A 24,205-nucleotide genomic window follows, 5' to 3' on the forward strand; every position below is an offset into this window, starting at 1 on the left:
ATGTTATCTATGCTAGAGCTGCATTCCAGAATGAGTTACAAATTTCTGCTTTCCTAGGTTCCTCACTGGTGTCAATTGTTAATTTATTTCCACTCTGACAAGCCTGTTCTATAGTATTATTAGCACCAAATGACATCATCATTTCAGCACAGGTGCTTTCATTTCTGTGTGGGGTAAAACAATCACTGGTCATACGTGCTACTTTGAATAGTCCTTAAAGTGCTTTGGGATTTCTATGTATAAAAGGCACTGTATAATGTAGAGTTTAATAATATCCTCGCCAGGGAATATTGATTACTTTAAAAGTTACCTCAGTTACCATGGTCTAAATGTGAAACTGTACTTGTAGTAAATACAGAAATATAAATTATTGCTTCTAGAAGTCAAGGAAGTGTCAGATTGCACCTCTTCTGATCCTTATATTTTCATAGCAATGACTTTACAATTTCAGCTATGTCATGTGTGCCTAAGTACACCTGAAGAGACCCTTCACTTGTACCATATTAATCAGAAAGGAAACTAAAGACGTATTAAGGTCTCAGTCATCTACCAGATATAACGGCAGGAGCCTCCTGTTCTTCAACTTACATACCCTCTCATATAGCATGCTTCTGTTGGAACTGGTGGAGTTTATCTTAATCAGACAGATATATCCACTGTTTTTCAACGAAGATTCTCTGCTCCTTCAGTCTTGCAGAGTCTTGTGACGTTCTGTGCTATAAATAAGCAATGTGAGAACACCAGAATATCCTATAGGATAAGTTTCAACCACAGAAACAAACTGTGTTATATTGCTTTATTATCATTCTTGTAGGACACCATGGCTGTTTTCTTACTATCTAACTGTGAAACAACTGAAGCTGTCAGAACTTCTTCCTACGGGTATCCATCTGATTGTAGCTTGAGACTGGAGAAAATCAATTTGATATCAGCCTTGGATGCTATCAGTACTTTTCTCTTTTCTCTCACCTTTCTTCAAAAAGTTCAAAAGTGAAAAACACTGAAGAGGAGAAAGAAACACTCTTTAAGACAAAATTTTGTACTTTTTCACTGAGGCATTCTCTCTCTCAAAAAAAAAATAAAAATAGGAGCATTCAGAACCAGCCTTTCTTCATTTATGCCTTGGCTAGTCACTAATTCACTCATACACGAAAATCATGTTCTTCTGATGTCTAAATATTTTGATTCAAGGAAGAAAAGATTCCACTGGAACTGTATAAACTGCCAAGTGGAGATGGTTTGCAATATGGGCTGAATGACTGCGTTTATCACCTGTGAAATCTTATTGTCCCAGCTGTCCTGAACTCTTTTCTGTATTTTCTTTGAGTGCATTTGGCAACTGTAATCAACACATTGTTCTTACAGATAATAGCAGCTTCTGTTAGTCTAATGGTGATTGTCAAACAGCTTTTGCTATGTTTTTCTCCTATTTAAGATACTTTCTCCTTCTTAGATCCTCAATTATTAAGAACTCTATTTAGACCAGTAGCATCCTATTTCTGGCTATTCTTACTAGTGAAAACAACATTTATAATAGTAGCTGCAACAAATAAAGGATTTGTGAAATACATACATTCTTGTATAGGGAGGAACTCCTGCAGTGTTTCATTGATTTAAGATAGATAACAATTAGATTAAGATAGGTAACCTAGGCTCCACCAAGTTTTTGGACCTTTCGTGACCTTGTATTCCTTGACAGAAACAACCGACTTGGATGCTTCTTGCAATATGGCCGTGCTGCAGGTTCTTATTTAAGTAGAAACCACCTTCTTGCAACCGTTGTATGAATAGATGTTAATGGCTTAAGTCACAAAGCTTCTATACCATTTATTTAATTTCAGCAAACTCAAGTATATCCTGACCCTGGAGAAGAAGGAGACTGGGTTGTATGGGTTGAAATATCTTTAGTATATATTTTCCAAGATCAAACAAAGCACTGATGCTTTACCAAATTATGATCTTGAAAGAAATGTTATTGAATTCCTCTTTTACCATGCCACAAATGGGCAGCAATAGATGACCTGGCATTAATTCCTTTGTAGTTTTCATGTGATATCACAAAGCATCTGAAGTCTGCTTATGTGGTTTATGATGTCACAGAATTCCTGTAAAAAAATTATTTCTTTGTAAGTAACTGCAACTCATCAGTTGTTCTATATATAACTTTCACAATAGCAACCATCTGCTGAAAGCCAGGCCACTCCCCTCTTTCTTTTTTTCCTTCATCACATCAAATTAGTGTGAGGATGATTTCATATACATATGGTTTGAATACTGCTAACAAAGCCAAAATGAACTCTGAAAGCCATTAAAGGAACCTTTTAGTAGGCTCTGAGATACTGTCCAGAAAATTTTGTTTGTTTGTTTTCAGTTTTCAAACTTTCTGAACAGCTGAATGGTAATACTCAGAAGTTGCATATGCAAGATAGCAAACAAACAGGCTTATTTTTGGACTGAAGATGCTGACAAGTTGTCGTTTCTGTTGCTGTGCACTTTGCGTCTACTTGTGTGGTAAAAGTAGCAAAGTGTGGGAGATTATGACTGTAATTAACATTTCATGATCACATCCCATTTAACAGTTTACATTTTTATTGCTTTACACTTCCTGCAAGAGTTCTAATACAGCTTTCTATATACAGGAACTGCAAAGTAGGGATAGAATCGTATTGTAAAATGGAGTATTGGTGTATTGATTAAAGCATGGTTCTACTCTGAAGAAAGACTTTATAAAAATAACAATTTAGGATTCTAGCCAATGACTTCCAAATCAGCTTCGCTCATTTTACATAAAAAAAGAAGTTGTGGAGAGAAAGGCAATGGAATTTCTAATGACTGGTCCAGCAGAATCTGCTTGGAACATGTAAAACCAAATTGTGGCTAGTGTATTGCTATAGCCAATAAAGACCTAATAGGCCAAATATTGCCCCAAGCTTTTGGAACTGAGGCCTGGAATTATTTTCCTTTGTGCTTTAAATTTGTTTTGCCTCTTTTGGGGTTAAACAGGTGTGACTAAAAGCACATTTTGAAATACATGAAGTTTTGCTGCGTAGTAAAACTGAAGTTTCCTTAAACATACTTATTCTGAAGTATGATGATATCTTCTGCTTCTTTCATATCAACCTTTACTTTGTGCTTCCATAGCTAGACCTGTATTGATATTCGATCTGGCTTAGGGTTATCTGCAGTATAGTGTGACTGATGCCATGACTGTAGTGCAAAATGTCCTCAAATATCCATTCTGTTGAGGAATGTCCTCAAATATTAATCCTATTGTGGATTTTGAGCTGGAAAAATAAAATGTCCAGTCCTGCTTCACAGAGCTGCAAGTAGTAAAATTATAGCTCTCCTAGTAAAATAAGTGAAGCTGGCTCTGATTGTTCATGGAATCAGAATTGCTGAATAAAGTACATTTTAACAGCATATAACTTTTTCTTAGTATAACAGCATTTTAAATATGTTTGGGAGTATTTTCTTGCTTGACACCTTTCCTTGAACCTGCTTATTTTCATTCCCATGCTACAACTCACTGCCCCTTCATTTGTTCAGCTTTGCCTTTGAAGACAGCGTAGCATGTGACTGCACTCTGATGCTCGTTTCACAGGACTGTGAAATGATCCTTAGAAACCAGGCAATTAAGAAGAGCCAGTGGCTTACCTATATTATTCCAAAATTCCTCATCTGTATAAACTAATGATCAAAACGCCTCTCCCTCTCCGAGCTTGGCTTTATTAGGTAAAGCAGACCAAAATAAAATAGTGCTAAAGGCTGTAATTTCATTACAGAATTTTCACCAAGAACTACAAGCGTATGCTATTCCTGCACACCCCGTACTTGTTCACATGCTGTATGCTGCCATTTTCAATTGTTCTAGCAGAATTGCTTTCTACAGCTGTGCTGAGACTGAATCGGCAAACTGATCCAGGTTAAATATCTATGGTTTGCAGACTTTTTTATTTCTTTTTCTTTGAGCTGGATCAGGTCACAAAAACAGTTCAGCTGTGCTGACACTATTAAGGCTGGGAAAAAATATTGGGAAATTGAAGGGGAGACAGTTCAACCAAGAAGTATAGCTGTTCATATTATTCCTGGTATATTCAGCTTGCAGTCTTTCTGTTAAGAGCGGTGCTTTCTGGGTTAACATGACAACACCTTCAACACCTGCAATGGGCAGGTTATTTCTAGTCTGAATCACAGGTTATGCCTAGATAAATAATTATTCTAAAATAACAGAGGAATAAAGTATAGACAAGAGATTAATGTGTACAAATTAACCAGGATTTTTAATGAACTTTTTAAACAGCTTTAAATAAGTGTAAATTTAGTTACTGACTCAATAATATTTATTTATTAATTTATTTCACTACCCTATTTTTCTGCAAGTCAAGTACTTATGCCCTGATAACAATGTAGTCGTACTTGTTATAGTTTATAAATAAAAATACTATTTGTATGGTAAACCTATAATCTCCATATATATTCTAAATCTTTAGCTATTTCTAAAACGAGGATAATAAGGAATTCTTTTAGTTTTACATTTCCAACAACAGCTTGATACAACTAAATGAAAGAGGCTTTAGATATTTTAAGATTTTTTTATATGTAGTTTAAGAAAAGAAAGGTGCATGTGTGATGGCAAGTGGTCATTTGAAATCTAAAATTAAATATCTGAGAGCTGTTTAAAAATTTCTGTTCTGCATTTCAAATATATTGGGAACACCATTAAAGTCATAATAAGGCTGAGCATCTCTAAAAATTGACCAAGAATTTCCATGTGTCTGGTTAAAGAAATATAGCAGTAGCTATTCCAAATAAATATATTTAAAGCCAAACGTTTTATGAAAACTCTGTCATGCCACATAAAATTCTGATACTGATTTTGCCAAGTTAAATTTTTTTCATGAAAGTAATGAAAATGTGAAAATCTAAAGCCTTACAGAAAGTTCTAGTCTCAGTTACACTGGTAGCTACATCGCCAAAAATAGTTTAAAATGGGCTTACCCAGGAAATTGATAACCTCTTGGAGATCAGGAATTAGTAACTTTCCCTCCCATCAAGGTGCCCTTTTCTAGTATTCCTCAGTATTCCTCAGCATAATAAGGCCAGCTGCGTTGCTGATGTACTCACTATTAGCGTATCTTGGAACAAGGATAGTTGCTTGATTGCTTCCAGTATAATTTGTCCAGATCAAAGTTATCCCAGTATTCTGACAGAGAGTGCCAGGTAAATCCTTTTGGGTTCTTCTTGCATATTTATTACAGATGCAATAGCTAAAAAAAATTGGATAGGTGATTTCAATCGCCATATTATTGAGCTAAATTTATTTATTAAATGAACATTGAAGACTGCCTTTCTTTTCATTGTAGACACCAATGAATCAAGCCTCAACCCGATCTCACTGCATTTTCACTATTCACATCTCCAGCAAGGAACCTGGATCTGCAACTATCCGACGCTCCAAGTTACACTTAGTAGACCTTGCTGGATCAGAGCGTGTTGCAAAAACTGGAGTTGGAGGTCACTTATTGACAGAAGCCAAATATATCAACCTCTCGTTACATTATTTGGAACAGGTAAAATTGGAATAGAGTGAAACATTTCTCCCTTTACTACATTCCTGTTTAGCAATGTGCAATGTTTTGGAAATGTTGATTCCAATATTCAGTTAATCTTAGAATATTTATTGCAGTTTTTTAAAATGTTTGAGTTGATAGCTCTTCATTTGAAATAACATATTTTAATTTAGGAAAAACTTAACAATTAAGCAGTAAGGTTATAGTAGGTATACAGGGTAGTGTTTAAAAAATAATTTTCTTGTTCTATTTGAAATACTAAAGATATTTACAAGATTGCAGCTATATTTCTACTAAAAATGTTCTTTGTGATCTTCTTCCCCTTCCACAATTGGGATCAAGATGTATCATTCAAGAATCATTGAACTAAAGTGATTGGGGTTTATTTGATTCAAGCATTGTAATACGGTAAAATATTAGGCTCTTCTCTCATGTGTTGTTTTATTCCTCTACCAAGGTGAATCTTCGATCTTTTTGAGACAGGAGTTACCTTTTTTAGTGTATTTATGGAGTAACTACCATCATTGATTTTATACCAATAGGACTTATAGATGCAACTGCAGTGATAATAATAAATCTCCACAAATCTTTATCATCCAGCTGTTGTTACTGAAAAAGGCTTAGTCTGTTGATTTAATGTATACTAAAATGCTTATCCTCCTTTCACTGTTACTTTTTATTTTTCCGCTTTGGAAAAGGCTTATTGAGGAAGCAGATTAATCCTGACTAATCTTACTAATTTAAGAAACAAAAAATGAGTTAAGATAGTGGTGGTGAATGGAAACTTTGAAGATGAAGCATTCCAGTAGAAAGTTTTGGTTAACAGATTATTATTATTAACAATAATAATTCTTATTGGGGTTTTAAAATTATTTTCCCTCCATTGATCTGATATAATAATTTTCCATTCATGACTAGAAAAATAACATGTTGCATCTTAGGATCCTCCTAATTTTTGTGAATGTGGTAAGTGTGATGGTGAAGGCTGTCCACACTGACTAGTATCTTCTTTTCTAGTATCTCTTCTTTTCTTTCCACCAGGTTTATAGGCATTGTCTGTATTCCATAGCATTCCTTCCTTTCAGATATTTCTTTTCAGCTTAGTATTTGTGGCATTACTAAAAGATATTTATGATTATATATAAAAACTTAGTGTACATTACATTTATTTCTCCCTGATCTGCTGTGATGTTTTATTTTCTAATACTGTAAAACAGCAAGCAAGGGTAAGAAACACTTGGCAATCAATGAAATCTATTTTGTGGATGCTGTGCTGTTAAGGTGCAACCATTGAAGATTTTCAAGTGTGGATTTCAGACCTCATACCTGTAAGAGAAATGAAGTTCTTTTTAAGACTGAATACATAATATTGTTTTCACGGTACAGTGAACACTGTTCCTGTTGCCAGAAATGGGTTAGTTTTTGGAATTCTGCTGGAGAACACAGTATTTTTTCCTAAGGCTTCTTTAAAAATTTTTATATACAATAGCAGGTCTGTGAGGCTGTCATTTAGTGGGAGAACTATGGGAGGAGGGAGAAGAAAAAATGCTTACACTGTAAAATTCAGATTTGTCCCTTTTAATTTATACTCCAGTATATGTGTTATTTAGTAAAATTTACAGTTGAGAAAGTCCATTAAAACAGAAAATTTTGTGGGTGTCTAGGTGTGAAAATTCTTTAAAATTACAATTAGGAAATGTAACTGATTGGGTTAACTGATTCATAACTTTCCACTTACTAGGAAGAATATTTTTCATTTTTGTCTTGTGTGGTTTTGTGTTAACAAGTACAAATCTCAGATTTCATTTAATCTATGATCAGAGATACTTCATCTGTCAAAAGAAACAGCTTAAGGCACAGCAGGTGGCAGTCAGTCATTTACTATTACGTTGAATTTTTTTCATGCCCCCCATTTGTTTAATTTTTACCTTGAAGAAGAATGTCTGCATTTCAGTTGTACTCATGGGAAGTGGTGAGAATAAGTGATTCTAAAATGGACCTTTTGAGATTCATACTAATTGTACTCAGGATTCTTCTTATTTACTGTATGATTTTTATGTCTTTATAATGCAACATTGCATGAGCTTCTGTAAGGTTGAATTTAATAATCTGTATAGTGTGTCTTGAGATACTCAGATTTGAACTGCTGCAGAAGTGTAAAATATTAATGTTTTGTCATGCAACTTTTAAATCCTATTTTAGAACAAATATGGTTGGAGATAAACACGTTGAGTTCTGTCTGGGAATGCATATCGTTATTAAAAAAGTTTTCTAGTACTCAATAAAAGACTGCTGAAGACAGTAGAAAATATATTTTTGTTCAGTGGGAATTGGGCTGTTCAATTCTGACCTTGCAATGACTAATATTAAAGTACAAGGATTCCTCAAAATCAGCTTATTTACATGCTATTTAGTTATCTACTTGTGTTCTAGTGTTGAGTTATGGCATTTCTAAACACCTTACATAATAAAATAGTCATGTAAAATGATCTGTGTCAAGGTGACAATGGGAACACAGTTCTGTGTTATCACACTTAGTCTAGTCGTTAAATACTCACAATTTGTTAAAGAATCTTCAAATAAATCAAATGCACTTTTTCTCCAAGTGACCCATATGTCTAGAGCAAACTGAAGATGAGATAGTGTCATGCAGCTGATCTACAATGGCAGTAGGGACAATTCAGTTTTGGTGTCCACAGCAATTTGATGCATAGGTGCTCTTAAAAGTCTCTACTACCATATCCAGGTAGCTTTTGTTGTCTGTAAGATGTAGTAGCATGTTCTGGAATTAGAGCCACATCTTTTTTTTGTGTGTAGATATTCCCTTCAGATACACAATGTAGGGAATCCTGGACCAGATTCAGAGTTACAAATTAACAGTGATACAGCCACATGATTTGACGCTACAGTGGAATTAGAACTGTATGTATTTTCCCAATATAATAGAATACAATGTTCCCACTGCTTTGATGAATATGCCTGTGCACTGTCATTTAACATATGCTCCATTTAGGGAATACCAAAAGATTTTACTGGTTAGTGAATGATTGCTACCCACACCTACCAAAGTTTTTGCTAATAAAATTTTAAATCACTGTCAGCCATCAAATGCTAGATTTATTCACATACTATGGAAAAAATAATTTTTCATTTTTGTTGTTTCCTAATTAACATATACAGACATTAGAGTAACAGAAAAAAACAGGAACTTTTTAATAATTTAAAGTGAGATACATGCATTTGTTTCTGATTAGCAAATCATGATTTTTTGGGTGAATTATTTCCAGCAAGACCTGTAGTATATACTGGAGACAAACATATGTTGTCCAAAAAGTAAGAATTCTTGTAATTAATGACAAGACACTAGTAGTAGAGTTTGGATTTTTTGTGGTAAGGACCAGAGCTTAAGGTGATAAACTATACTAGAAATGAGAGGTGGGATGGAAGACTTAATTGACAGAAGTCTGAAGACTGGGGAGATGTGGGCAGGAATCTGGAAGGATTCTGGATATGGATCAAAGGCAATGTTAGAGGTCTTGTGACTACAGATGGACAGAAGGAAAAAAGGAGACTTCCAGAGCAGGCATATAGCTTCAGAGCATGTGATACAGTAAACTGCAAGATATAGATGTAGCTGATAGCTCTGTAACCACAAGTGCTGTCCCCCCAAATCCTCATCTGCTGAGGATGCCCTGAGAACATGCCCTGGCTGCCTGTTGGCATGAGGTGCTGCTGCAAATCTATTCCCTATATGAAGTTACTGCTTGCACAAAGCATGTGGACAGGAACAGGGACTCTTGGGCACACTTCAGATCATATCATAACTACTTGTGAGGCTCAGGCCTTCCTTTATGCTTCACAATATTTCCAAATGTTTCAGTGAAGTTATTTGTGATTGTACCTGCTCTATGCTATTATGCTTCATATAGGATGCAATTTTACAAAAAGTGACCATATTTCTGACGGCTTTCACATTTCAAAAATTAATTAGGTCTTAAAGTGGTTTGTTTGACCCACTCAAAATGAAACTTTCTGCCTTAAATTAGGTTATTTAAATCAGCATATTAAAGTCCTGATTCAGTAATATTATTAAGGTCTTTTAAGCTTAGATCCACTAGTATTTAAAAAAAACAAAAACAAAAACAAAAACAAAAACAAAAACCAAAAAACCCCGAACAAACCAACCCCGAACCTTTTTTTATATCAAAAGGATAATAACACCTTCTTTTTGACCATGTGAAAATGGCTGGCTGTTAGAAGATCCAGGTTCAGATCCTGTACAGGTGGTCTCTATCACTTTGCGAAAGAACATAATTTCCTCCTCCTTCAGATTTCTCCTCTTTCTATTCCAGATTCTTTGATTGGATTATAAGATTGGTTTAGTAATTTAGGCGAGGTTTTACTAAAGAGACTTAAACCCATCATCTTCTGTGTTATGTGACTGGCACTTTTGTTTAGCACTAAACTCTCATGACAGTACAGTGGCTTCTGCATCATGAGAGCTCATCACATAGGCTTTCAGTGCCAGTGTGGGAAGGTTCAAATTCTACCTGGGCTACAGGCTTCCTGCGTGAACTTCAGACACAATGAACTTCTCTGTAACACATTTCCCATTTGGGGGGACAGTTCCCATATTTCCATTAATGGAAGGAACATATCTCTCTGGCTCTTTTCCCATCTTGTCTATTCAGATTATAGTCTCTGTGTGGCAGAGTGAGAATGTGCTTATTGATGTATACGCTAGACTACTATGAGGTTTCTATGCAATATTATAAACTAACAGAGATATAACATATTTCCATCTAACAAGTTGTAATGTATGAGATTTGAAAACCTTGATCCAGGACTGGATTTTCAGAGTCCTTTAAAAGATAGTAATTTTCATATTATGCATTCGTCCCTCTCAGGGCTGCCAGTGTAAGATTTATGGTAATAAGAAATTTTAACTTTCTGAAGACCGTTAAGAGAAATTAGTGCCAACAAAAAAGTTGCTACTAAATTTTCTAAAATAACAATTTTTCTTAAGTGCAGAAGAAACAAAATATGTGCTGGTGTGTAACATTTATTAAAGGAAAAACAAGTCCTAATCATTTAGGATAGCTTGCACAACTCATATAGCTGCATTTTTTCAGTACAGTGCTCGACCAGGTAACAGTTCAAATCTTTTGTATCACAACAGATCATGAGGTAATCTAGCTTTTTATTTAATGATAATTAGATCCCATAATGTAAACAGCTGAGGAAGGAAACTGAGAATAGTAGGTGTACCATTTCCTTTTTGGCCAAAGCACATACATACTAAACTGAATTCTTTCTTTCCAGCAGTACATTGTAATCATGCACCCTTTTATTTGTGTTTTACTTTCCAAGACATTTTCTCGGAAATAAATGTATTGACCCCTCTAAGAACCATGTGCTTTAAGAACATGTAATTTTAAAAGCATGCTTTAGCAAGTATTAAGGAAGTTTTTACTTGAATACTATCCATACTTTATTATTTCGATAGAAAAAATATAAGGAAGATTTTCAGCAAGTTCCTGTGTCTTAGGAAAGTCTGTGGTTTTTAGTTTTTCAGTTTCCATGTTGCTGAGAGACTGTAAAGCTAGAGTATGACAAAATTAAATTTATGTGGTCTTTCAGCCCCAGCTTCTACAAACACGCTGAAATTTAAGTTGAAATTCTTTCAGTAAAATCAGTGGGTTTTAACCGATTAACTGGGTGCATAAGCGTAGTTTTGTTGTATCAGAAGTTTAGGTTCCTAAGCAGATTGTTTTTGTTCTTTTTATATGTCAATCATTAATAAGCATGTACATTTAAAAGTCTTTTCCATTTTTACTATTGCTTCAGGTAATAATTGCTCTTGCAGAGAAAAACCGGTCTCACATTCCTTACCGAAACTCTATGATGACCTCAGTGCTAAGAGACAGCCTGGGAGGAAACTGCATGACTACCATGATAGCCACGCTTTCTATAGACAAAAGAAGCATAGACGTATGTTATTTGTATCTGTTTTCAACAAAAATATTTTCACTTCTCTAAAGATCTTGTTCTTTTGACTTTTATTACAGTTTGCAATTCAAGTTTGTATGCTTTCATTCTTATCCTTACAGAAAAACATTTTGTTTCCAGGAGATAATTTTATCAGTGGAAATTGCAGTAAGATGTAGACAAATCCTCTAGGAAATGTGCTTTTCTTTAAGTAATCTCAAGTCAAGGAGCAGTTGGGAAACAACTTGCACCTAGTAATGAAAAATTTTCTTATTTTTTTTAATTTACTGTTTTCCTGATTAATAAATCTTTGAGTTATGAAAATATATTTCCAAGGAATTTTCCACAGGACGTATTGGTAAGATCTATAAGTAGATTATAGATCACACTGAAAGCCTTGTCAGAACTTCTGTAGACATCTTTGAAGATGAGATTTCACTGAGTACGGTAGACAACTGGAGAGTTCACTGGGGGGGAGAGGGAAATGAGTGGGATAATTTGGGATTTGTGGAAATGTTTTGAATACTTTTAAGTCCCTTCACCAATTTCCTGCACTGGAATTATACGTAGTGATTTTTTCTTCTCTTTGTTTACCAAAAGGACTGTAGTGTTTACCAAAGGGATGCAGTGAACGGGGCTACATCTGGCTGGTGACCTGTCATCAGCTGTGTTCTTCAGGGCTCAATTCTAGAGCCAGTTCTGTTCAATATATTTATCCATGATCTGGATGCAGGAGTTGAATGCAATGTTAGCAAGTTTTCTGATGACACCAAACTGGGAGGTGCTGCTGACTCTCCTGGGGGACAAGATGCCTTGCAGAGGGATCTGCATAGATTGGAGCATCGGACTATGATTAATGGGATGAAATTTAACAAGTCAAAATGTCGGATTCTGCTCCAAGGACAGAGTAATGCCAGGCACAACTATAAACTGGGAGAGGAGTGGCTGGAGAGCAGCCCTGCAGAAAGGGATCTGGAGGTGCTGCTTGGCAGCAGCTCAATAGGAGCCAGCAGTGAGCCCTGGCAGCCCAGAGGGCAAACCCCATCCTGGGTCCATCAAAAACAGCATGACCAGCCCATCAAAAGAGGGGATTGTCCCGCTCTATTCAGCATTGGTGCGGCCTCACCTTGAGCACTGTGTGCAGTTCTGGGCCCCACAATTTAGGAAGCATGTGAAGGTCCTTGAATGCATCCAGAAGACAGCAACATAGCTGGTGAAAGAGCTGGAAGGCATGGCCTGTGAGGAGCAGCTGAGGACTTCGGACTTGTCTAGTTTGGAGAACAGGAGGCTGAGGGGCAACCTCATTGCTCTCTGCAGCCCCCTGAGGAGGAGAAGTGGAGAGGGAGGTGCTGAGCTCTTCTCCCTGGTACCCAGTGATAGGATGTCTGAGAATGGTTCAAAGCTGCGCCAGGAGAGGTTTAGACATTAGGAAGCATTTCTTTACTGAGAACAGTAAAGAACTAGGAACAGACTTCCTAGAGAGGTGGTCAATGCCCCAAGCCTGTCAGTGCTTAGGAGGTATTCAGACAATGCTCTTAATAAAATGCTTTAACTTTTGGTCAGCCCTGAATTGGTCAGGCACTTGGACTAGATGATCATTGTAGGTTCCTTCCAACTGAAATAGTCTGTTCTAGTTTATTCTATTCTAAAATAAGTTGCAGTGTGAATACATAGAACCCTGCTCAAAGCCATTTATAACCTCTTTATTTCCTGAAATTCCATAACATCAAAGCATTCTAATGTGAATAAACAAGAAAAAAAAATATTAAGCCTAAGACTGTTTTCTGAAATACAGTGGAAAGTGTTATGCAGAAACCATACTTTATCTAGCTGTAGACCTTTTTTTTTTCTTTAGAAAATTGACTTTGCTGTTAAATTAAAACAGATTATTCAGACTTGCAAATGTGAATTATGCAAGCATGATGTCTGGTTACAAATGCAACTGGGTAAGTTTGTTAATGAATTTTTTTTTTCAGACTGTGTGGAATAGGCACCATTTCGTATATCCATTCATCAGGTGTCTGTATCTCAAGTTGTGATCTAAATTTCTACTTTGGGAATATTTAACCCAAGCAATTATCTGGAGTAGACTACTGACAAATTTCATGTTCTTGCTTTAACACATACCATCTACTCAACAAATCTTCTTCAGTCCTTCCAAAAATAATTAAAAAAAATCCCTACCCGGCTCCCCAGAATCTGATACGTGCGAGTAGTATTAGGACAGATATTAAGTCAATTACTAAACATTAGAAAATGTCAGAATTAGGTTAGCTGCATAATTTTAACTTGAAGATCTGTGAGTCATTATGCATAGTTATGTTTGGTTTGCTTGTTTGTTTGATTTTTTTCCATTGGATATACATTTCATTCACAAAGAAAGCACAAGACAGAATTACCCCCAGTATGAACTGAGGTTGTGTAATAAAAGCAACTTTCTTAAGGACCTAGCTTTGTCTCTTGCAATGAAAGCAATGAAGCAGAGAATTCAAAGTAAGAAAGGGTGCTCTCATGAAGATGACAAATAGAATATTTTTCTAGAGAACTAGATTATATTCCTACTTCTACCAAAAAGTTTGTGTACAACTTCTCACATCACCTACATCACATATTTTGTGCTAGTTTTGTGGAGTGCTTGAAAGAAGATGTTGATTCTGATGTGTAGATATACTATTATAGCTGTAACTGAAGTTGAATGGAAGCTGTTTTGAACAGAAGATCATATAATTATAATAATCAAATATCATTTTTTTTGTACTTTTGACCTCAGTTTCCCTTCTGTTAAGTGTAGTCGTTTCACACATTTGCAGCAAAGCAATACCTAGAGGATTAATTGATTAATTTTTGTGAAGCCCTCGGGTACTGTAACGATAAGCATGGCAGAAAAAATGATTAGGAAATTAGTAGCTGTCAGCTTTCATTACCATTTTGATGGCATAGAATAAATAGGTCTTAAGCTTACATATTCAACATTGAAGACTGAATTGATTAGCTACTCATTAATTCAACATACGCTTCACACTGAACAGGGCAAAGAAGCTGGTGGAAATGTATGTATGAGTACTGTACATATAATTGTACTTAATATGTGTATATAACTTAATTAAAATCACATTAGCTGATCGTCATAGCATGGGAACTGTATAGCAGAGGCAAACACAGAGTCCAGCTAAGACTGTGTGCATCTCGTAATTGTAAGGCCTTCCTTTCCTTTCCTTTCCTTGAAAACTCTTTAATTCTGTGTGTATATATTATGTTTTTGGCAGTAAACACTAGTATCTTTCATCATGTAATCCTAATTCAGATACCACCCCTCCAAGCACTGAAAGAGACAGAAGTCCTGTGGAAAAAAGAATATATGATCATATATTTAAACTGGCATTTTCATATGTTGGAGGACTGAAAACTGCAGGATTACTTTGAATCTGAAATACAAGTCTGTGACAGTAGTAAAGTTGTAATGTAGTAGTAATGTAGGGGTTATGTGTAAATTCTTACATTTTAAATGCAGACTGGCACACGTCAGAAAATTTTATCATACAGTTTATCAAACATCATTGGAACTTCTAAGACTACTGAATGATGTTGTATTCTCTAAGCTAAGAACAATTGCTGGCTTTTTATTCAGTAGGCAGATAAGTTCTCTAGCAGGGCCTGGCATGTAAGTATCAGCTGATCTCAAAGGAGAGAACAATACTTCGGGATCCTCGATTTCATTCTGTGCCCTAGATGGGAATATGGATTTGTTGTCACAGAGTTTCGTCCACAAACTCAGTCATATATTTTTTTTCTCTGCTTTCCTTTCCTCCTGCACCCCATCTTATCTCATGTGAAAATTTTTTATCTGATATCATAGCTCTCCTGTATGCATCCCAGTTCCAAATCTCCCAGGTTGTTTCTCATTTGTCCTGGATTTCCATTCTTCTTCCCTTCATCTCTTTTTCCCAGCTTCATTTACATGCACTTCACTAGTCCCATTTTCACCAAAAAATTGGGTTTAGTTAATTTTCTTTCTCTCATAATTCAAAAGTTTTTACCTTCTGAGTGGTATGGCTTTCTTATCCTTTAGTGCCAGCTGGGGACTCATTCGAAGCACAGTTGATCAGGGGATTGACTGGGTCAATAAAATATGTACTATGATTTGACTGTTTTATATGTTACTGTCATTAATACGCTAACCTAATTTCCCTTGAATATTGCTGGTTTGGACTATGAAATGATAGATCATTTCTGTAAAATATACAAAAAATAGAAACTTAGTTTGATGACATAATTTGGAGCCTGTTCTACTTACCTGGTGCAAAGCTAACTGGAATTTTTCTTTTTTCTCTTCTTTTTTTTCTTCCAGGAATCTATATCAACCTGCAGATTTGCACAGCGAGTGGCTCTTATTAAGAATGAAGCAGTTCTTAATGAAGAAATTGACCCCAGATTGGTGAGAGTTGTCTGGGGGCAGGGGGAAGGAGATTGCTTGTTTTAAGTTTTATTAATCAATAGCTGTCAAATGGATGTTGAGGATTTTATACTGAATCATCCCATTAAATTGTTTTTAGATGCAAGTTCCAATTTTTTCTATAAAATAACTACTGGTTTGGGGTTTTTTTTGGACATAATTATAATTAAATGGACCTTTATAAAACCTCTAAAGGCTTTCTCTACTCTTAAGGCATCTGAGAAGCAATGGTCACATTCATTATTGTCTTTGTGTTGCTTCTTTTAGGGTGTTAGTTTCTAAATCATAGTCACAGATAATTGAATGTCCCTAAAACTCTTAAAAAATCTACTAAGGTTAGTAGTCACTTGATGAAGCCATGCTGCTGCACTGAAACAGTTCATATATTAAGCTAAGAAACATACAGACACAGTCCTTCCTTGAGATTGGCCCAAGGAACATTTTAGCTAGGAAGAAAGAACTCTGTAAAGTTACCGTTAGGAAAAAAGGAAGACAATTAAATGAGATGTAGAAATAGAATTTCCACACTAAAGCATTAGGCTGGTGTTTACATGCTAAAGAGCAGCAGAGGAGCTCTGCAGAATGGATTGGGGATTTAGGAAGTTCAGAGAAGGATAGAGGTAATAATCCACATTGGTAAAGTACAAAAGCATTGACACATAAAGAAAACAATTTTCTTCCTTTAATGTGCATAACAAAAATCTACTTTTCTTTTCTTTTTAGTATTTGATTAGTCTTTCCTTTGAAAGATTTTTTTATACGCCTCTAGCTTGTTACATATCAGATTTGTTTGAAGATGTGCTCTGTAATGATAACCTCTACTATATTGAGGCTTTTGTTAGTTTATTTAATGTCATTTTCTGCATTACCTCAAAAATATATTTCCTTTGTAAATAATAATTCAACATAGTATTGCAGATAATGATAGCTACTGGATCAGCTGGGTTGCAAGCTGTATATCAAAGATGCTTTCTGATATGGGAAATGTTTGATTGAGGTTACACTGGTAAAGCTGCATTTACGGATAAAATGAAGAAATAACTATGGATGTATTTCAGCATACTCTGTCTCTGTGACAGAGATGTCAGATGAAAAATAAGTGCAGGTTAAGCTATTATATTATTCTGTTTATATATAAACAGATAATACTTAAAACATAGTTTTTAGTAATGTATTAATTTGAGCTTTTCACCTCTAAAGATTATAAAATCTGAATGAAATATTCTAATTTCAATGGTTCTGTCTGTTTTTATTATATACTTATTGCATTGTCATTCTTTTTAATGGGCAAAATTATTACTATATTACTATATTTCTAAATTTCTTATTACTAATTTGTAATTACAAGTTTTATGTATTTTATTCTCATATGACATTCTGAACTCACTAGGAAATGCTTTCCCTTTGAATGCTAGACTGCTAAATTGTATAACATAAGCATTTGTTATCTACAAATTTGAGGATTAGGTGGTTGATTATTTGTTACTTGATGGTAATTAACATATTTCAGTTACTGTTAATGATTGTGCTTTTATTTTCTCTTGTCCTTGAAGTTCAAAGGGAATAGGAGATTCTTGTCAGATTTTGTATTGATTTTATTTTTTATTATTTTATTTATTTTTTCTTTCCAAACAATTTCTAACAAAAACAGCATCACCAAAAAAACCCAAACCAAACCAAAACAAAAAGCACAAAAAACAATGGCCAAAAAATAAACCCAATAGGCTCTGAACAACTTTATTTCTATCTGTCTGTCCGTCCTTTTTTTTCCTTTCTTATGTAGGCTTTATATTAGCAAATCATGCAAAACATTTCTTCCATGGCCACAGAAGCCTTTGATTGAGGTGGAACACATGCAGGCTCCTGAACATTTACTACATCCTGTGGAGCTATACTCCACGAGTTTGGTATGTCTTGCTCTGCAGGATCATTTAGCAAGTAAAGCAAAAGTAGACTCATGAGAGTTAGAAAACCATCCCCTCTTGTGGAAAAGGCTGGGGAGCACAGGTATCTAGACCATATGGCTCTGTGCTCGTTATGGAATTTGTTGCCCATCTTAACTACCTAAAGTATATTCCCAGGGTGCAACCTGGTTATTCAGTGAAGTGCTGGACTTACGATTTTTTTTGTAAAATTTATTTGGAGTATTTATCATCTGTAAGTTGAATGCATGCTTTATAAAGAGAGTGCATAATACCTCTTGATAGATCTGAGTTAAGTCTGACTGTTGTGTAAACTTTATTGTTCATAATGGAGATTTCCTGACTGTATATCTTACTAAAAAGATGAACTTGTACCTGTTATACTTCTTAAGCGACTCAGCTTTGAACCTCTGTCACTCATGAACAAAGGATTTAATTTAATCTGAAAACCAGACTGTTGAGCCTGAATTAAATCTAATCTCCTCTGGTATTCATTTAAAAACAGAAATTAAAATATTATGCTTCTGTTGATTTTTGTTTGTCTTAATAATACTTGAAAATCAATCTTTTATCCATATCCTGAAAATGGTATTTTCGTTGTTGTCAGATTGAGGTTAACCATGCTAACATATTTGAATATTGAACAGGGATGGTACTACCAGTTCGGCTCTCTGCCATTTTATACTCCAGCCCCAAATTTTATTTTCTTGACTCAATAATTGGCACAGACTACATCAGAGTGTGGTACCAAAGTGAGGCAACCTAAAATCAGGTTAAAATGTTTGGTCTGCAATATTCTTGAAGCACTCTTGCAACATCTGTAATTAACAGTTCACCACCTTAATAGATTCTTAAATAAAATATTGCAAGTTAGCCTTTCATACTTTATAGTAACAAATGTGTTGCCAGTAAGTTTAGAGTAAAAAGAAATAATCATATGTATGTTTAGAATATTTTGATTTTTAACGTAAAAATACTCATTCAAAGTTTAGGAAGTGAGGGTTAAATTTAAACATTAAAAGAAATACAAATGTTTGAAGGAGTTTTAACATCCAGTGAAAATGTGTTATCAATTTCAATAATCTTATTTCTAGAAAGTGCATGCAATCAAGAATGATTAGTATTTCCTTGAAAACATTCTTCTCTTGGAAACTTGTTTTGCACATGAAATCACTGTACTCATAGCGATCTAAAAATATCATTGGAATCCTGATATATTTGAGGCATTATAAGGTGATGCATCTTTAAAATGATCTATCATAAAGTATCCAAGAACTTGCTCATTCATGTTTCAGACTTAGGGGTTTGCATATTATCCCTGCTTTGTAGAATTTGGCCTTGAGAGGCTAATTATTTGTAGAATATGGCTTTATACAGACATTTTTTCCAAAAGTGCAGGCTCCAATAGTGAGCTATTAGAATTTTAAAATCTAGTACAGTTCTCCAAGTCACTTTCTCAATCATTAATATCCATTAATGCAATTTAATTTCATTATGTTGATTTATACTATTTGTTTGTTGTTAGCAACTGATACATCCTACAATTATAGTATGCTATAATTCTAATAAGACTGGAAAAGAAGTAAAGTTAAGATTAAAATACTAAGATATTGGTTTGGGATTTCTATTTCTAAAGGGAAGGTTAAAAAAAATAATCACTTTTGGTGTGTAGTTGTCCTTTCTCTAATGAAGATCTCAGTTCTATTTTTAATGTGTTTTCATTACTAACAGGTAAAACTAATGAATCAGAAAGCTCTTTTTATTCCTATGGCAAATTATTTTCTCTTTTGCAAATAATCTTTTGAACTTTCTGTACAGCCATGTCTTCTAACACATAGAATTTACTGAGTTTGGAAGACTTTTCTTGTTTCTATAAATGGAAAAGGAAAAAAAAGTGCTTGGTGTATTTAAGGCATTTGAATTGTTTTTAAAAAAGAGATGTGGTTTAAAAAAAGAGAAAACCAAAGTATATTTCCCTAAACTCAGTCTTCTAATGCAAAGATCATAAACTAGCTATTACTTTGTAGGTAATGCCTGGTTTATGCCTTTCTGTTTGTAGGTGATTGTCCAACTGAAAAAGGAGATCCAGGAGTTGAAGGATGAACTGGCACTGGTGACTTGCAAGCAAAGAACATCAGAGCTTTCACAAGAAGAGCTACTTCAGTAATGGCTTACATTGTTTTCATTTTCTTCTTTTGTGGTGATACTTTTAATCAGTTTCTTTGTTGGCATAAATATTTAAATTTATCTCAGTGTTTTAAACTTCAGTGAGTGAATAATAAAGTGAAGTTAGATGCCAGGTTAGAATGGCAGTTTTCCATGAAAGCTCTATGAGGCTGCTGGCTGTGTTTTTGCAGCCTCAGCTTTGAGGAAGTGAAGTAAAGTAAACGCAAAGGATGGGAATGCCTGTCAGATGCCAGGCAAAAAGAAAAGTTGTATAATAGTGCAGAATAAAAAAACAGCCTCTCTCAAAACTGGAGATATGATCTGAGTAGAACTCAAGGAATATTCTTTGTGCCGAGAAGTCTCCTGCTGCAGTGTTAGTTTGACATAGGCCAAGAGAAATCTTGCACTTCTGATACACGATTAATCAATGTCTTAAAAGCCAAATATTCAGTTTTTTTCCTGAGCATGCTTTGAAAATGCATGATTAATTCACATAAGTGTTGTAACATCTTACAGCTTTTTGTAACAGATCAGTGCAGCATGTAAGAACTTTCTATGTATAATGTAGGAATATTTACTTAGGTCTAAATGTTCACAATAACTAAATTCAATTCTCAGGTTTGAAAAATTAATTGATTCTGTGGGATGGAACTATTTAATCTCCATGCCTCATCTGTATAAGGAAAGTAGTAGCTGCCTAGAGATTTTGTTTGGTTAGTATATTAATGGTAACTAAGTTGAAGCTGTGCAAATTTTTAGTCTTATTTTAATTTCTTTTGGAACTGGTCCAGAAGAAAACTACCAGTGCTAACAATTTCCCCTGACACCCAGGAGATTCTGGAGACATGAGGACAAGCAGCTACCTCGAACCTTGAGTTTCTCATGTAGATTGTTGTCATTATTCTTGGTTTTGTTTGTTTTGTTTCATTTTGATTCAGAAACTATATGACATCTGTATCAAGGATGAGAGCTGGATAGCATTATGTATATATTTCTTTTGCGCTGTTAATCTGAGTCATTTTCAACATAGGCAGTTACCGGAATAATCTTCTAACCAGAAATGTCCCCTCAGTTCCTATTGGGTTAATATTTATCTGTCATTCTACGCAAATGTATGGGAGTCAAATGCACCAAGAACGTTACAGGTAGCACTGGATGTGACAAAATCAAGCCATAGACAGAAAATTAAAGAAACAACAAGATCAGAGAAGTATCTTTCTTTTTTTTTACATGCAAAATTAAATACCCTTATTAGCTAGTTTCTTTTCACCCTGACAGAACTAGTCCTTCAGAAGATGAATGACTCTCAGTGAGTTTATTCAGATATACTTAAATACTCTAAGATTCATTTAAAGATGTATTTTCCTAACATAATTGTAAAAATCTGTCACATGAATTTTCCACTGTAGTCTTCTTTGCTATTTAGTTTGTATAGGGAAACTCTGTTTTTGGAAATCATTTTGGTTTTTTAGGCCACGGTCATCAATCTTACTTCCTAAGATTTCCTACCTAACTTTGTCATGAAAATGGCAGTCTTATAAATGAGAATGGGTTTGCAGTTGATTAAAGTTTTTAGTATGAATATGCAAAGGAAAAGTAGGGACATACGATCTTCAGACTGTTGCACTATATTGAACATCTGTGAGGCCTTGTTTCGGAAATGTGTGACTGGAAAGTGTATCAGTTGTATGTTTTTCCTTTTCATCTGTATAGCACAATATATAGTGCATTACATATTATCAGAAAAGGTTTCTTCTGAGATCATAGCAAGGAATTTTGCATCCCATTCCTCCAGAAAGAAGCAAGGAGTAGACTTTAATGAGTTTCTACCAGTAATAAGACACACAAGGAAAAATAACTTGCAAGGACTTCAGCTATATTAGGACAACACAAAATTTAATTTTTTTAAATTTATCATTTATTTATGTTTACTCAGGCTCATGTAGCATGTGTATTCACTGTTTCAGAAATAAGTTCTTTCTTGGAACAAACGCTCTGCAATTAAAATATAGACCAAAACTTAAGCACTACTGACTGAGATACAATACTTTTCCTGAGGATCAATAATAAACAAGAAGGACCTCAAACAATTAACCTTGTCAGTTATAAATGCCATATAATGGCCCTATTCAAAGATCATTATTTTTAACATAGACTGAAAGTGGAAAAAATAATTGGATGTACAGATTTTTTTATGGGTAGCGTAGTTTCAAGCAGAGAGCAGAAGATACTGCTAGAGAATAACTGTCCTGTACATGAGTTAGACTGGCTTATTAATACTGTATGCTGTAGTTGAATGGAATGTAGAGAGAGAAGTCAATCTCTTTTAAAATAGTTCAAGTGAGGGGAAATATCAAATGTGAGGATTTATGAGTTTTGCATTTGTACGTGTTCTTGCAAGCAGAGGATTCACAGATAAACAACTGATGTGAACTAAACACCTGGAAGAAAGTATAATGAAATGATAGTATAAAAAGCCACTACTTCAATGAAATTATCTTTCTGTGATGTTGAACACGTATACATTTTGAGCTCACTTTTTTATGGCAATAATATTTGTGACCATGTTGGTTTACATCTGTCTGAGCCTCTTGTCCATGAATGTCATGAGCATTTATGAAAATCAACAGATAGCATCTAAGTGTTCTGTCTCCAGTTAGAGTCTATCAATGCCTAACATAGCAAATCTTTATGACAGTTCTGTTTATTGAGACTGGCCATCTGAGTTGGGAGCTACTCATTATCTGGAGAGTTTGTTCACATTAAAGAATAAATATACAAGTGAGTAGGACAAGCAGAAGTATTGGCCTGGATGATGCCTGATAAAATCATGATTTACTGTTGAAGGAAAATGTCTATGTTGTGGTTTGCATCTAGTTTTGTATCTCTAATGAAAGCTAAATAATATTAATTAACAGGAGACGTATGGATCAGATTGTTATGACAGACAGAAGAGGAAAAGAAACATGGTACAGATGATAATGCAACATACTGCATTGCACTATATTTGGAGTCGTCACCTAAGAATGGTTCTTAGGGGAGTGGTACTGTAGGGAATTTCAGACAGAATAATCTTTTTATTTTTTTGACTGATGCTTTTTTAATATGCCAGAGAGGAAATTATCATTAGAGTCATTACGGATTTCGAATACTATTTAGACATTTCTGCTTAGTTAGGATATCTCCTGTTTAAACTTAAATAAACTGTATCTCAATATGTATATATATGTGTGTGTATATATATATATATAAAAATGATCCAAGTTTGCATAGTACTTTTTGAAAATCTTAAACTTTAACAAAAGCCTTACTGTGGTTAATTTTATTACAAAGAAGGTAATTAACTAGTAAGGAGAAGTGTTACTAAATATAGTCTCACAAAAAATGGATGTGTTTTAATTCTTATTCTGATTCATCATATATATTTCAAGGGAGGTCAGAGCAAAATTAATCTGTTAAAGCATTCTGTACCTTTTTTTAATTTATTCTTTGATTCTAAACACAGATGATCAAAGGTACAAAACATGTCAATGAAAAACTCCACACACTAAGTACATATTTATTTTGTTGTCTCTGCACAAGTCTTTATCTCGGGCACTTTTCAGTGGAAGATGGATGCCAAAATGAAACTGGGTCCAGTGGTACGTGTGTAGGTCCAATAATACTTTTTTAGTCTAATAAAATGGTTATGGTAATGCATAATTTTTTTGCTCTCTATGTATGTTGCAGGAAATAAGCGTTAGTGTTTGCCCTGGAAATAAATATTAGTTTTATGTTAAAATAATATTTTGTATGTTTCTTGACTTACTAAGTCAAGAAATGCCAAACATTTCTTACAATAATGAGCTTCATACCACTTGTTTACTTTCAGGGCATTCCAAATGAAATCAGTGGGCTACTCAATGCAGTTAAAATTGCTAGATGTTTGAAGTTAGTATGTGAATAAGCTACAGTCCATTCTTCATTGTTTTTTTCTCACTTAAATCAAAGAAGTGTCTTTGGGAATTTATTTTTTTTTACTATTACTATTGCTTTAATGGAAGGAAAAACATCTGTCAAATAGACTTTCCTCATAACCACTACAATGTTACATTGTCATTCACCAA

At 34.6% G+C, this 24,205-nt stretch overlaps 1 protein-coding gene across 1 annotated transcript in view; it reads left to right on the forward strand.

The window, feature by feature from the left end:
* Positions 1–24,205, forward strand: part of KIF6 (kinesin family member 6) — a gene marked incomplete at both ends in the record, with an annotated part of 112,417 nt that overhangs the window by 37,324 nt on the left and 50,888 nt on the right. Inside the window, 4 exons of the mRNA XM_009696759.1 lie at positions 5,364–5,570; positions 11,418–11,561; positions 15,907–15,993; positions 19,993–20,096. Of these exons, the coding sequence (XP_009695061.1) occupies positions 5,364–5,570; positions 11,418–11,561; positions 15,907–15,993; positions 19,993–20,096 (542 nt within the window). The remainder of the gene's footprint in view (positions 1–5,363; positions 5,571–11,417; positions 11,562–15,906; positions 15,994–19,992; positions 20,097–24,205) is intronic.

This window comes from Cariama cristata, unplaced genomic scaffold (assembly GCF_000690535.1).
Source record: "Cariama cristata isolate BGI_N322 unplaced genomic scaffold, ASM69053v1 scaffold363, whole genome shotgun sequence".
NCBI lineage: Eukaryota > Metazoa > Chordata > Aves > Cariamiformes > Cariamidae > Cariama > Cariama cristata.